Below are 14,517 nucleotides of genomic sequence, written 5' to 3' on the forward strand. Positions count from 1 at the left end.
CCACCATCATTAATACACTCAAATCCTGCAGTGTCAGATGTGTCCCCCTGCTTGAGCCAGTCTATGTCCAGCCCCGTCTGAAGTTTGCTAGAGAGCATTTGGATGATCCAGAAGAACATCGGGAGGATGTCATTTGGTCAGATGAAACCAAAATAGAACCTTTTGGTAAAAACTCTACTTGTCATGTGCTGAGTTGCATCCAAAGAACACCATACCTACTGTGAGGCTTGGGGGAAGAAACATCATGCTTTGAGGCTGTTTTTCTGCAAAGGGACCAGGACAACTGTGTAAAGAAAAGAATGAATTGGGCCATGTATCGAGAGAATTTGACTGAAAACCTTCAATGAGCAAGGGCATTGAAGATGAAACATGGCTGGGTCTTTTAGCATGACAATGATCCTAAACACACCACCCGGGTAACGGAGTGGTTTTGTAAGAAGCATTTCAAGGTTCTGGAGTGGCCCAGCCAGTCCCCAAATCCCAACCCCACAGAAAATCTTTGGAGGGAGCTGAAAGTGTTGCCGAGCGACAGTGCTAGAGGAGATCTGCATGGAGCAATGGGCCAAAATACAAGACTAACAGAAAACGTCTGACCTGTCATTTCCAACAAAGGCTATATAACAAAGTACTGAGGTGAACTTTTGTTATTGACCAAATACTTATTTTCCACCATAATTTGCAAAAAAATTCTTAAAAATCAGACAATGTGATTTTCTGGGGGGGGGGGGTCTCAGGCCTCTCCCATATACTTTTTTTTTTACTTGACAGCGGCTTCGGGTGGCGCTGTCACTTGGTGTTCGCTCTCTTTAGAGAGTAGAGTATCACTTCCTGTTCCAACACACAGTGGTGTTTTTGAATAGCAATTTAATTAAAAACTTTTAGATAACTTCTGTTTTCATAGTATAATCTTCACGTGCTTCATCCGAAGCACACTCTCTGTGTACTTTTTTTTTTTTTTTTTTTTTTTTTTTTTTGGCCTGTCCCGTTTGGCTCTTTTGCCATCAGAATTGTTGTCTAAAGGCAAAGAAAGATGCCCAACGGATTTACTTTACCAAACTGACCATCCCAGCCTTGCCGTAATGGTCCATTTGATTCACCTTTTATTGTTTATTTTATTTTCACTTACTGAATACGGGACAGACTTGACTGGGGGAAAGAAGGGGAGAAAGAAAGAGGGAAAGAGAAACAGCTGAGAAGAGGGACGGGGGAGAAGGGCAAAAGACAAAAACCAACAGAACGGGCAGAGAAAAAAAAATGCATATATACTCTCTGTGTACTCTTGTCAGGGTTCCTGGGTTGTTGACCCAGTGTTTTCAGTTCATGTTCAGTTTATGTTCCACATTCATGTTTCCCGCTTCACCGTGCCAGCCCCCTCTCTCAGTGTTATTAGTTGTACTTTCTGTTTCATCATGTTCAGCTGCTCACCGGTCCCTAATCATCATCATTAGCCAGTGTACTTAAACCCTCAGTTTCTCTCTGTTCAGCATCGTGTCATTGTAGATGTTATGTTGTCTTTCCTGTGTGTTCAGTTCAGTCAATCAGCCAGCCATCTATCTACTGCTCTGTCTGTCATCCATTCCAATAAACATCAATATCCTGCACCATGAGTCCTGCGTTTGGGTCATCTCTTCCTCACCTCCTCACACAACCTCTGACAGAATGACACGACCCGTGCCACAAAGACACGAGTGTGACCCAGCAGACTCTGACCTTTTCGAGCGGCAGGAGGCAGCGCTCTGTGACCCAGTCTACCCCCACACCCATTCCTGGGGTCCATTCTTCATACCTCGCTTACTACATCCAAGATCAAATGACACATCCAAGATCAAATCATCGCGCCAACTTTGAGCTCGCTATTCCGGTTCTCCGAACACACCTGTTGTTGACGATTAGTACAGCTGGATGAAGTAATGTGAGATCACTGGGTGGCTTAAAAGGGGCTACGCTTCGATAGTAGAAACATTGATCGGCAACCCTTTGATTGATCGGCAACCCTTTGATTGATCGGCAACCCTTTGATTGGTCGGCGAAAATGTCGAAGGAGCGCGCTCAGTATTTTTCGGCAGCAGAGCAAGAACTCTTGATTGAGGGATTTCAGGAGTTTCAGAGTTTAATTAGAATGCAAGGGAACACTGCAAAGGCTGCAAAAGCAAGGAGAGAGGGCTGGCAGAAAGTTGCTGACAAATTAAACTCGTAAGTAATTTATTATATTATATTACATTATATGATATTATATTATATTATATTATATCATATTATATTATATTACATTATATCCTCTTTCACATTAGAGCCACAACAGGACCCACTAGAACATGGGAACAAGTAAAAGTGAAATATGAGAATATTCTACAGAATGGTAATATTTATCACTTATATTAAAAGCAGTAGTGGTTAGACTACACGCCTTTGGAACAGAGGATCGCAAGTTCGATTCCTGCCTGGGGCGTCTGTATCCAGTAAGGGTCCTAAGGCTAGACCCCCTATGCTAAGCAAGCCTACCGCAGACATGAGCGAGATAAATATGAAGGCATGCCGGCTCGGACGTCGCCCGGATCAACAAGGTCCGCGTCAGGTGTTGAGGAACCAGGGCACCCTGACGAAAAGTGGGCTACTGGAACAAGAAGGCATCAGTGGGAGAGAGACGAAAACAGGGCGTTGTTGGAATGCTACTACGCAAGTAACCCCGGTGGAAGGGGCTACATGAATAGGATGCGGGACCTATGGATTCTTTGATACCCAACATCCACAATGACGGCGAAACAACTAGTAGCTCAGTGTTCCAACATTCGAAAGAAGGGACTGCTCTCACAGCTAGAGATTGACGAGGTACAACACAACTGCTATGGCAAGGAGGAGTCAGGACGCCAGGTCAAGGGGGAGATATCATCACCCCCACCCGAGATTGGGTACATAGCCCCAAGTGCGATAGGAGAAGGATCGTTGAGTGCGAGAGGAACTGACCTGAAAAATAGGATCATGGCCAAGCTTGAAACCTGTATCCCCCGTAGCCGGTTACCAAGATTACGTGAAGTACCCTCAGAAGGTCTGCTAGATGATGTTAATGCAGCACTACGGACAATACCTACAACCACGCTTACCGACACTAACAAGCTGATCTACAATACGGCAGCAGTGATCAGTGAGATGCTTGGCTACAAGTTGAACAGCCACAAGGGGCAGTACCCTCCATGGAGAAGGAGGCTAGAGGGCAAGATCAAAGTAGCACGGAGGGAGGTTAGCCAACTAACGGAGTTGCAGAAAGGTGCGACAAAGAAGGTGCATAAGAAATACAGCAAGCTGTCCATACCTGAGGCCTTGGAAACTGCCAAGCAAAGACTCACAGCCTTGGCCAGCCGCTTGAGGAGGTACACCAGAGAGATAGAAGGCAGGAGAATAAACCAGCTGTTCTCCACAGAACCAGCAAAGGTGTACTCTCAGTGGCAAGGGAACAATAATAATAATAAGAGAACAGCACCACCAAGGCTGGAGACGGAGCAATACTGGAAGAGCATATGGGAGAAGGACGCAACCCATAACGGCAATGCTCAGTGGCTAGTGGATCTGAGGGCTGACCACAGCGACCTCCCTGAACAGGGTCCAGTAACCATCACAGTGGCAGATATCCAAGAAAGGGTCTCTAGTATGAAGAGTTGGACAGCACCAGGGCCCGACATGGTTCACGCCTACTGGCTGAAGAAGCTGACTGCACTCCACGAGCGTCTGGCAGCACAAATGAACCAGCTGCTAGTTAACGAGAGACACCCGGAATGGCTAACCGAAGGTCGGACGGTCCTGATCCCCAAGGACCCCAAGAAGGGACCGGTCCCCTCCAACTACCAATAACCTGCCTCAGTACTACATGGAAGCTCCTGTCAGGCATCATATCAGCTAAGATGAACAGGCACATGGATCAATACATGAGCGGGACACAGAAAGGAATTGGCAAGAATACCAGAGGCGCAAAACACCAGCTACTGGAAGACAGAACAGTCAGCCGAGACTGCAAGACCAGACTGACCAACCTGTGCACTGCCTGGATTGATTACAAGAAGGCCTATGACTCAATGCCCCACAACTGGATACTGGAATGCCTAGAATTGTACAAGATCAATGGGACCCTAAGAGCCTTCATCAGGAACTCAATGGGGATGTGGCGTACAACACTAGAGGCCAACTCCAAGCCCATAGCACAAGTCACCATCAAGTGCGGGATCTACCAAGGAGATGCTCTGTCCCCACTGCTGTTCTGCATAGGCCTGAACCCCCTCAGTGAGATCATTAACAAGACTGGCTACGGATACCGACTACGGAACGGAGCAGTTGTCAGCCACCTCCTGTACATGGATGACATCAAGCTGTATGCCAAGAGTGAACGAGACATCGATTCACTGATCCACACTACCAGGCTATACAGCAATGACATTGGAATGTCGTTCGGACTGGAGAAGTATAGTCGGATGGTAACAAAGAGAGGGAAGGTAGTCAGAACTGAGGGGATTGAACTACCAGAAGGCAACATTGCAGACATAGAGGACAGTTACAAGTACCTGGGGATCCCGCAGGCGAATGGGAACAATGAAGAGGCCGCTAGAAAAGCTGCAACCACCAAGTACCTGCAGAGGGTCAGGCAAGTCCTGAGGAGTCAGCTGAATGGTAAGAACAAGATCCGGGCCATCAACACGTACGCCCTGCCCGTGATCAGGTACCCTGCTGGGGTAATAGGCTGGCCAAAGGAGGAGATAGAAGCCACTGACATAAAGACAAGAAAGCTCCTTACCATGCATGGAGGGTTTCACCCCAAATCCAGCACCCTGAGGCTGTACGCTAAGCGGAAGGAAGGGGGCCGGGGACTGGTGAGTGTCAGCACCACAGTCCAGGATGAGACAACGAACATCCAAGAATACATTAGGAAGATGGCCCCAACTGACCGAGTGCTCAGTGAATACCTCAGGCAGCAGAAACCCAAGAAAGAGGAGGGAGACGAGGAACCATCATGGAAGGACAGGCCCCTGCACGGTATGTACCACCGGCAGATAGAGGAGGTGGCTGATATCCAGAAATCCTACCAGTGGCTGGACAAAGCTGGACTGAAAGACAGCACAGAGGCACTAATCATGGCAGCACAAGAACAAGCTCTGAGCACAAGATCCATAGAGGCTGGGGTCTATCACACCAGGCAAGACCCCAGGTGCAGGCTGTGTAAAGATGCCCCAGAGACAATCCAGCACATAACAGCAGGGTGCAAGATGCTAGCAGGCAAGGCATACATGGAACGCCATAACCAAGTGGCCGGCATAGTGTACAGGAACATCTGTGCCGAGTATAACCTGGAAGTCCCGAGGTCAAAATGGGAGATGCCCCCAAGGGTGGTGGAGAATGACCGAGCTAAGATCCTGTGGGACTTCCAGATACAGACGGACAAAATGGTGGTGGCTAACCAACCGGACATAGTGGTGGTAGACAAACAGAAGAAGATGGCCGTAGTGATCGATGTAGCGGTTCCGAATGACAGCAATATCAGGAAGAAGGAACACGAGAAGCTGGAGAAATACCAAGGGCTCAGAGAAGAGCTCGAGAGGATGTGGAGGGTGAAGGTAACGGTGGTCCCCGTGGTAATCGGAGCACTAGGTGCGGTGACTCCCAAGCTAGGCGAGTGGCTCCAGCAGATCCCAGGAACAACATCGGAGATCTCTGTCCAGAAGAGCGCAGTCCTGGGAACAGCTAAGATACTGCGCAGGACCCTCAAGCTCCCAGGCCTCTGGTAGAGGACCCGAGCTTGAAGGATAAACCGCCCGCAGGGGCGTGCTGGGTGTTTTTTTTATATATATATATATATATATATATATATATATATATATATATATATATATATATATATATATATATATATATATACACACACACATATAGACGGGAAAAGTGCCAAACAAAATGAAAATAGCTAAAGTTGTGCCGCTGTATAAAACCGGGGATAGACGCCACTTCACAAATTACAGGCCTGTTTCTTTACTACCACAATTCTCCAAAATCCTAGAAAACCTGTTTAATAAACGATTAGACAAATTCTTAGATAAATATAAATTACTCTCTGACAGTCAATATGGATTCAGATCAAAAAGATCAACATCTCTGGCATTAATCGAATCAATTGAGGAGATTACGAATGCTATAGATCAGAAACAGTATGCAGCTGGAGTATTTCTGGATCTCAAGAAAGCATTCGACACAATCAATCATGACATATTAATTAATAAACTGGAACGGTATGGGATTACACTCAAAAAAATAAAACATTAGATTTACTTAAAAAAGTTATGTCAAGTGGTTCCACACAACTGCTTTAAGTAACTTTTAAGAAATGTTGTTACTTAGTTTGAACTCAATACTGTTAAGTTAGATTTACGTAAGTGTATTGGCTAAATGTAACTTAATTGCAATGCTTAGCTGATACTTATCTTTGTTGCTTTAAGCCTACATAACTTGTTTAGGCAATATCTTTGTAATACTGTTACTTAGCTGGTACATAACTTTTCTGCTTTAGAAGGACATAACCTGGTTAGGTAGTATCTTTGTAAAACTGTTATGTAGCTGCTACATAACTTTATTACTTTTGAATTATATAAAATTGTTAAGTAATTTCTATTTAATACAATTACAAATAAATCATTTACACTGGTTACTTCCATACAAAATAGCAAAGTTTCTTAAAAGTTACTTAAAGCAGTTATGTGGAACCACTTGACATAACATTTTTAAGTAAATCTTAGGGAGATCTTTTAGGAAGAAATGAAGACAGCACCCAAATTATCAAACACAATCCTGCCTTTAATAAGCACATTCAGTGCATATAAAATACTTTTTTCCAAGCACAACAGCTTAACACAAAGTGCAATCAATGCAACAAATTCCAAGTGAATATTTTGTGCAGAAAATGTAGATCAGTATAAAGTGCTAACCAACTTGTCGTCAAACTAAAATGATTAAAAAAAATGATCCAACAAAGTCCTGTCTTTACTAAGCACATTCAGTGCATATTAAATACTTGTTGACAGACCGAAAAGACTGTAGAGCCATAATGTATTCCCAAGTCTAAATCTACTCCTCCAAATCCTTCAAGTTACTTATTACTTTTCATTTAAAGTCGACATGATTATTGAGCTCACCAGGAATAATTCGTACCATTAAAGAGTCATTTGCAACCAAAATGCTTATAGTTCCCATTCACTCCATTTTTTAAATGCTAGGCAAAAGCAAATAGACTGCTGCCGGATCAGGAGAATTATTGCACTGGTTACAAAATTATTTTTTCTCACTTATCTTACTCTGGGTAATATGGTAATAGACCAATTTTCACTTTGGGGTGGAATATCCCTTTAAGCTGCAAAACAGTAGACAGCTCAGAGCGAGATGAGAGGTGTTGGTCCATCATCTAGATTACACGGCAGAACAACAAAGCAGAAAGACAGTACACTCAGCCCACATTACACCCCAACTGTAATGGCAAGGGTCACTCCCGCATAAGCTTGTGCTTTTATATCTCCAATAATGTTCTAATTTTAACTTTTTGTTATAATCTAATGAATGTGTGTGAGGAAAAATTACCGTCAGTTAAATTTTTATTACTGGAAATTGTTTCTATTTGATTACTTGCCTGATATTCTTTGATCAAGCTGTTCGGATCTTCATTGAGGTAGACTGCAAGTCCTTTCAGCGTACACACTCTTCTCATTGCAACTGTGTCGTTCTGTAAAACATAAAAGCAAATTTTACTTAGCTAAACTTTAAAGACATTTTCAGTTAACTTCAGCAAAATAAATGTATATAATGCTTTGAGAAAAAAAAGTCCATGACACACTACAGAAGAACAACAAAATTTAAAATAAAAAAAATTAAGGAAAGAAGGAACATTATCATTTGAAAAAATGTGACGAGCAAAAAAAGGTAACCACAGGATCCCAAAAAAAACAGAAACCCGACCAAAAACAGCACCATGAAGAATCCAGTGAGGAAGAGGATGAACAAGAGGTCACACCAAAGCCAGCCTGAACAGAGGATTTTTTTTTTAAAGTAAACCACTGAGTCCACTGATCTAAGGCTTAGGAGGAGAGTTCCAGAGTTTGGGGGCCACAGCAGCAATGATCTGTCACTTTTGGTCTTTAGACTGTTGTGCACTACCAGGCTTTGATCACTGGACCTCAGGGACCTGCTGGGGGTGTTGGGACTGAGAAGATCTCCATTGTATGATGGTGCTTGTCCATGTAAGGCCCTAAGGACCAGAACCAGGATCTTGAAATGAACCTTGAAGTTGACCAGCAGCCAGTGACGCTGGAAGAGAAGCGGGGTGACGTGGGTGTGTTTGGAGGACTTGAACAGGAGGTTTTGCAAGGACAAATGAAAAAACAGTTGTAGTACTAAGCTCAGAGACCTCCCTTTATCCCGTCTTGGTTTGAAAGGTGCCTGATGGCAGTTTATTCTAGCTTCAGCTTTTCTACTGTAAATGCCAAAATTCTCCCCAGGGAGCCGCGGCAAATCCCGTTTTGGAAACGCTACTGTCCTGTAAAAACAGCTTTTAATTCTGGCAATTTTTTTTTATAAAGTATCCAAATCAACTTAAAACTTTATTACTGTGACAACACTATCATGAAAAGGACAAAGAATAAACAATCCCATAATACCAACATTAAACTTTACCTTACAATAGAAGGAGACAACAAAATCATATGTATTAAAAGAGGGAATGAAGCATTGAAAAAAATTAATTCCAAACCTCATCAATTGCAGCCATGATTTCTGTGATCTTGCGTCCAGATGTTCCTCCCTTGTTTCTGAAGACTTTGGTCAGTTTGGTTGTGTTGTTGTCCAGCTGTGCCATAAATGTGGATGTTAGCGGGATCGTAGTGATGCGCTGGAATTCAGCATTTATCTGTAAAATAAACAAATGTTTAGCGTGATGGGTTTAAAATATTGCATGTGGAGTGCATTTGCAGATCAACTGATTCAGTTACCTCACGTGGAGAAAAAAGAGCTGGCCATCGGCTTTTAAAGTCAGCTACGAAGGGCGTGTCCTGAAGAATTTCTTGCCTCCGGTGAGGAAAGGTTTGGGCCATTTTTGCTTTGATGGTTTCATTGTTGTTCTTCTTCTTGAACTCTGAAAGCAGCACCAACCTTTCTTCTTCCTGACTCTCTCGGGTTTCTCCAGCTGGATAATCAGGGCAGAAATTCACCTCTGCTCTCCTGGGTTTCTTGACTTGGTTGGGATGCACATTACTGTTCCCTCTTCTTTTGAGAGAATTGATGACCAACTCACTACACCCTAAGTTCTTCAGTTTTCCACGATAGTTTGACATTTTATACTTCAAACTGATCTTCCATGCAGAAAATCCAGTTTCTGAACCCTTCTCTTTCAAGCATGGATGCTTTACAACCAAAGCTTGGCAAACATCACTAAGATTGCTGTCTGAAGGGTAAGCTTTGTACTTCATAATTTCTGAAGACAAGCTCTCTAAAATGTCAGACTTGAGCTTTGGTTTTAGGGTTAAAAGTGTTCCATTGGCTTGGAATTCCTGGTTGCCTTTTGTCAATTGCAGCTCTACATCGAAGCTAAACTCAGGTATGCGAAAGTCCAGTGGCCAGGCTTCTGATCGCAGCGTGGAGTTTGCTGAGCTCGAGGAGCTTGATGACCTGGATTCTGGCGATGACAGTATATCTGTGTCATAATCAGGGTTGTGGCCAGAGCAGGGGCTACCCAAGTTAAATGAGGACACACTGCTTTCATTACTACCAGTGGATGTTTCTGGAACACCTGTTTTAATCACTTTTATTTTGTCCATGTCTTTTAGATCAAATGTGGATGTCATGTTAAGGAACTGATTAAAATCTGTGTCCATGTACTGCAATCTGAACTGTTCAGAAACTCCGCACTGATTTTCAATCTCCGCTTTGAGCTCGTTAACATTCTTTGGTATCCCCAAAGGAAGGGTTAACTTGAGTGCGTTGTTCTCCCCCAGGATTATCAGAAGCTTTGTTGGGGCTGTCATTTCTGATGTCCCAATCTCCAACTGTTACTCTAAAAAATAAGTGCAAGAACATGAGCAGGTGGTTCCCAAACTTCAGTACATGTTACATTTTTTTAGTGGTATTCAGAATTTTGCAGCACAATTTTTTTTCTAGTATTTTTACAAGGCTTGAAACATATCCGAGTAGATTTAAGTTCTGGTCCAACTATTTTTAAGAACCAAACTTTGAGAAGAACTGCTATACAGCACAAAAATTAAATCGGCAACATGGACATTAAAATTACCTGAACAGTGTATGTATCTCTTTAATGTAACCATGCGAGAAGCTCCGACTTGGTAGTCACAAAGTGGATAACAATCCACCAGATCCTCATGTGCAACAAGAGAAATTTCCTTTGGAGATGGGTCAATTTTGAAGGATCCATAGTGTTCAGTGTACCACGAGCTCAGTTTTTTTACTATAAACACCAACGAATCTGCCAAAATACACATCTGCAGGATTTCAGCAAACTCTGGCAGACCCCCCAGTGATCCATGTACTATTAACATGCCCTTCCTGTAGTAGATGCCTGCAACAGACACACTCTGGGCAAGGCTAACTACAGCTGTGTCAGGGTACTTTTCAGCAAGACAATGTGCAATTTCACGTTTGAGAAGTTCTACTGGGACTGCCGAGACTCGTGAAACCTCAAAAGTGGCTTTGCTACAGCCTGATGAATGCATGTAATGGCCAATCATGAGCTGGTGTTTGGTTGACAAAGACAGGGTTATGTTTTTGAAGCAGTTTGTGTGTCTAGCAACTTTTTTAAAAAATGTGTGCTTTGCCTCGAATCTGATTGTCCATAATAAGGCAAGTGGACCAAAATGGCGAATTATTGAGGGATAATGAGCCAGAAAGTGATGTTTTGGCAATGGTCTTCTATCTGGGCATACTTCTTTGTACCTTTGATGGTGGTCTAAAATCTTACTCTCCAGGTATGCAACTGAGTCACTGTTATGAACAGGACACACAACAAGCTCAACAATATCCTTCAAATCTAGTAGAAGTTCCCAAGCTGGTTCGTTTTCAGGTATGTGTTGTCCAATAATAAGTGGCAGAAGTCTTAGTAAACACCAATTTTCATGTGCATTGCCACCAACAGTTTTTTTACTAAGAAAATTGTGAGGCAATTTCTGAGGGCGATTAGTCTGATCCCCTCCTTTGTAGGGAAATGACTGAACAAGTCTATTTAGATTTTCAAAAGTGATGTACTTCTTGCCTATTAGTATTCGAAGGCACTCAGCTATCTCAAAAGGCACAATACCTTCAAAAAGGTCATGTGCAAGATCAGGGGGGAATCCTGTAGTGACCTTGAAGAAAGACAGACTGTCTGCTAAGACACACGAGCTTTTCACACCACAACAAGCTACCCCTGTCTCACGTGCAGTTGCTATGTGTACACGATGGAGCTCCTCAGTTCTCAGAGAAAAGTCACTATTTGTAGCTTTTGATTCAATTTCTGAGCGTGTAGCAGTACAAAACCTGCAAAAGTAATCTCCAGAAAAACTTTCCACAAAACCGGCCAATCCATGAGCTCCGAGGCTGTCTGCCACTACATATTGGACAGTGCCTTTAAAGTTGACCCCTAAATTGTCAATGAACACTCCCTGCTGCTCTAAAATGACAAGGTCTTGCAAAAGTGGCTCAAATATTTTTGAATAGCCAAAGGTCCTAAGGTCCTCACTTTTGCACAAGAGAGCCAAATAAATAGAAGAGAGGGATGAATGACTACCTGGTGGCAAGTTACCTAAAATCCAGTAAACTGAGCAAAGTTTATGCTTTTTCCGTGATGTCCCCAATGGATTGCAAATTTCGAAATCATCAACATAAAGACAAACAGAGATTCTTAGTTCACCGCCTGAGAAAAACTCATTATTTTGAAAATGTAGACCATCTTTATATGATGTATACTTTTCCTTATTTACAAAAGGATTCTGATTGTGGCTAGTGACAAATTTGTTCAGTATGTTTTCTTGTTTAAATATCTGCTGTAATGATTTTAGAATAGGAATATACTGAAAGGTCCTCTTGCTTTGGGAGTCGAGAATGTATTCAATTGGATCAATTACTTCAAAATGTTTTCTGTAATACTGTCTGCGTTTGAAGGCAGTGGCAAGTGTGCCGTCCTTTTCTATGGCTTTTAACAAAGGGTTAAAAGAAACTGCCTTTGTCAGTTCTTCAATAACAGGCTGGTCTAGACAAAGGTTATGATTCTTGAGTATGTCTACAATTACTTGATTTGTCAAAGGCACTGATGCACAGCTTATCAGGTAGTGCAATTCTGAAAGCAACTCGTCAATTGCTATGCTGGGAACATGAAAATAGTTTTCCAACTTAAGTAAAAGAGATGCAAAATTAAGTTCTATTACATTTGCCAAATCTTCAGTCTCACTTGTAGTTGTATCGTGATCAATATTTGCACTTATGTCCTCTTCTACAATAGTGTCTGTACTGTCATCAGCTGATGTTTGGCCTACAATAGTGTTAGCAATACCGATTTTAAAGTCTTTTAAGGTATAAGGATTGTGTTTCCTATTTCGATGAGACTTGAATGTACCATAGATATTTGTTTTGAAAGAACAACCCTCAAACATGCAATGCACAGTCTCGTTACATTTTAGATGGTTGTTAATGTGAGAAAAATACTCCTGCTCCGAAGCTATGTTGCAGCAGGAACACAAATGGCAGTTAAATGTTGCCAAACTCACAGACTTGTCTAGAGTTCTTTGGGTATGTGATCTGCTTAAGTGGCTATGTAGAGCATTCCATGTTTTGAAAACACAGACACAATCAGAATAGGCACATGGATACTGCTGTCTACTATGAACTAACCTGTAGTGTTTTAATAACAGAGCTCGTGATGACACCACTTTTTTGCACAATTTGCACTGCCACATCAACGTATCTGGGGGAGAAGCACAAAAGACATTTTCATTACACTGTCCCTGAAAAAACTAAATAATTTGCACATTGTTAATGTTTCATATTAATCAGTTTTATTTTTAATATTGTATGCTACAACAATGAATTTATTGATCTACATCATCACCACTGCATATTGTGTAAATGTGTGTGTAATCTGACATTAAAAGTCGAGTGAGAAATCCCATGGACATTGTACAACATTAATGCAGTTCATCTTACACCAGCTTACTAAATGCTTTCTGCAAGCTACATCAAAACGTAAGCTGAAATATTAGACAGAAAATACACCCTAACCTGTCTGCTAGCGAGGAGCGCTTCTCCACTGTTGTTGGCTAAAGTGCAACGCAGTCAGGCGTCCGAGTATAAACTTGGCGCGAAAGTGCGTGCCGGACCGAATGCGCTGCCTGTACCGACGCGTACCGACGCATACCGACGCTAGCGCTACACGACATTTGGGCTGAAAACAGAGCTTTGCTATTGCAATGGAGTCCCCTCCAAAATCATTTGGAAACTCACGTGCAGCAAGTCCACGTTAGCAAACCTTTACCGGGCAAAACCCTGCCTGTACTCTTTTCTTAGTAGCACTTGCGACATTAACTGACGTGTGAACATATATATGTAGACGGGCTTTACAAGAAAAATGACTTCTTACCTGATTTTTGGACAAAAATGCGGCTGAACCAGTCCACATGGCGAAGAAATAGCAAGCTTGAGAAAGAGGGTGGTGCGCATGCGCATTGGCCCTTATTTAGGCGGGCTCTGCACGCAGCAGTATGTGCAGAGGGACAAACCTGTGAATTTACTCAACAATGTTACGTTGACACAGTTCAATGACTTTGTGTAACAACAAAAAGTAACAACATTTCATTAAATTTGCGCAAACACTTTAAGGATTTTTGCAAAATCGAGTTTATTAAGAACAAACAACAAAATCTACTTTAGTAAAAGCAGAGATAGGCTGAGTTCATTTTTTTGAGTGTAGGGGGGTTGTACTGCAATGGGTGAAAAATTATTTAAGTGACCGGAAACAATTTGTGAAGCTGGGTGTCCATTCCTCATCATGCTTGGACATTGCTTGTGGTGTTCCACAAGGCTCTGTACTGGGTCCAAAATTATTTATTATTTATATAAATGATATTTGTAAGGCATCTGATATATTAAAATTAGTATTATTTGCAGATGACACAAATATTTTTTGTTCTGGGGGGAATCTAAAGGAGCTGCTGGATACAATTACTTCAGAAATGTGCAAAATTAAAAAATGGTTTAACAGGAACAAACTATCGCTAAATCTAAGTAAAACTAAAATTATCTTATTTGGGAATTCCCTTAGAAATGCACAAGTGCAGATTCATGTAGATGGTGTGGAAATTGAAAGAGTACTTGAACATAAGTTTCTTGGTGTGATTATAGATGATAAATTAAACTGGAAGTCTCATATAAATCATATACATAACAAAATTTCAAGAAGTGTCTCAATCTTGAGTAAAGTAAAACACATTCTGGACCACAAATCACTCCACATTCTCTATT

At 42.1% G+C, this 14,517-nt stretch overlaps 1 protein-coding gene across 1 annotated transcript; it reads right to left on the reverse strand.

Annotated features, from left to right (window-relative positions):
- Positions 1-7,321: 7,321 nt before the first annotated feature.
- LOC106676402 (uncharacterized) lies at positions 7,322-13,444 on the reverse strand. The gene is made up of 7 exons (XM_076874531.1): positions 13,279-13,444; positions 12,892-12,964; positions 9,009-10,069; positions 8,771-8,926; positions 8,080-8,328; positions 7,655-7,747; positions 7,322-7,432 (listed from the first exon to the last, which is right to left on the reverse strand). The coding sequence occupies exons 3-7, from the start codon at positions 10,038-10,040 to the stop codon at positions 7,322-7,324; spliced, it is 1,641 nt and encodes a 546-aa protein (XP_076730646.1). The 5' UTR covers positions 10,041-10,069; positions 12,892-12,964; positions 13,279-13,444.
- Positions 13,445-14,517: the final 1,073 nt, after the last annotated feature.

This window comes from Maylandia zebra, linkage group LG15, assembly GCF_041146795.1.
Source record: "Maylandia zebra isolate NMK-2024a linkage group LG15, Mzebra_GT3a, whole genome shotgun sequence".
NCBI classification, from domain to species: Eukaryota; Metazoa; Chordata; class Actinopteri; order Cichliformes; family Cichlidae; genus Maylandia; species Maylandia zebra.

Bases quoted from the DNA above. Each gene is read 5' to 3' on its own strand.
- LOC106676402 (XM_076874531.1), bottom strand. From the start codon at position 10,040: ATGACAGCCCCAACAAAGCTTCTGATAATCCTGGGGGAGAACAACGCA. The intron at 8,329-8,770 runs GTTTGGAATTAA...CTTCTCTTCCAG, and splicing joins TCATGGCTGCAATTGATGAG to CGTCACTGGCTGCTGGTCAA. The intron at 7,433-7,654 runs GCAAGTAATCAA...CGTGTAATCTAG, and splicing joins GCTTGATCAAAGAATATCAG to ATGATGGACCAACACCTCTC.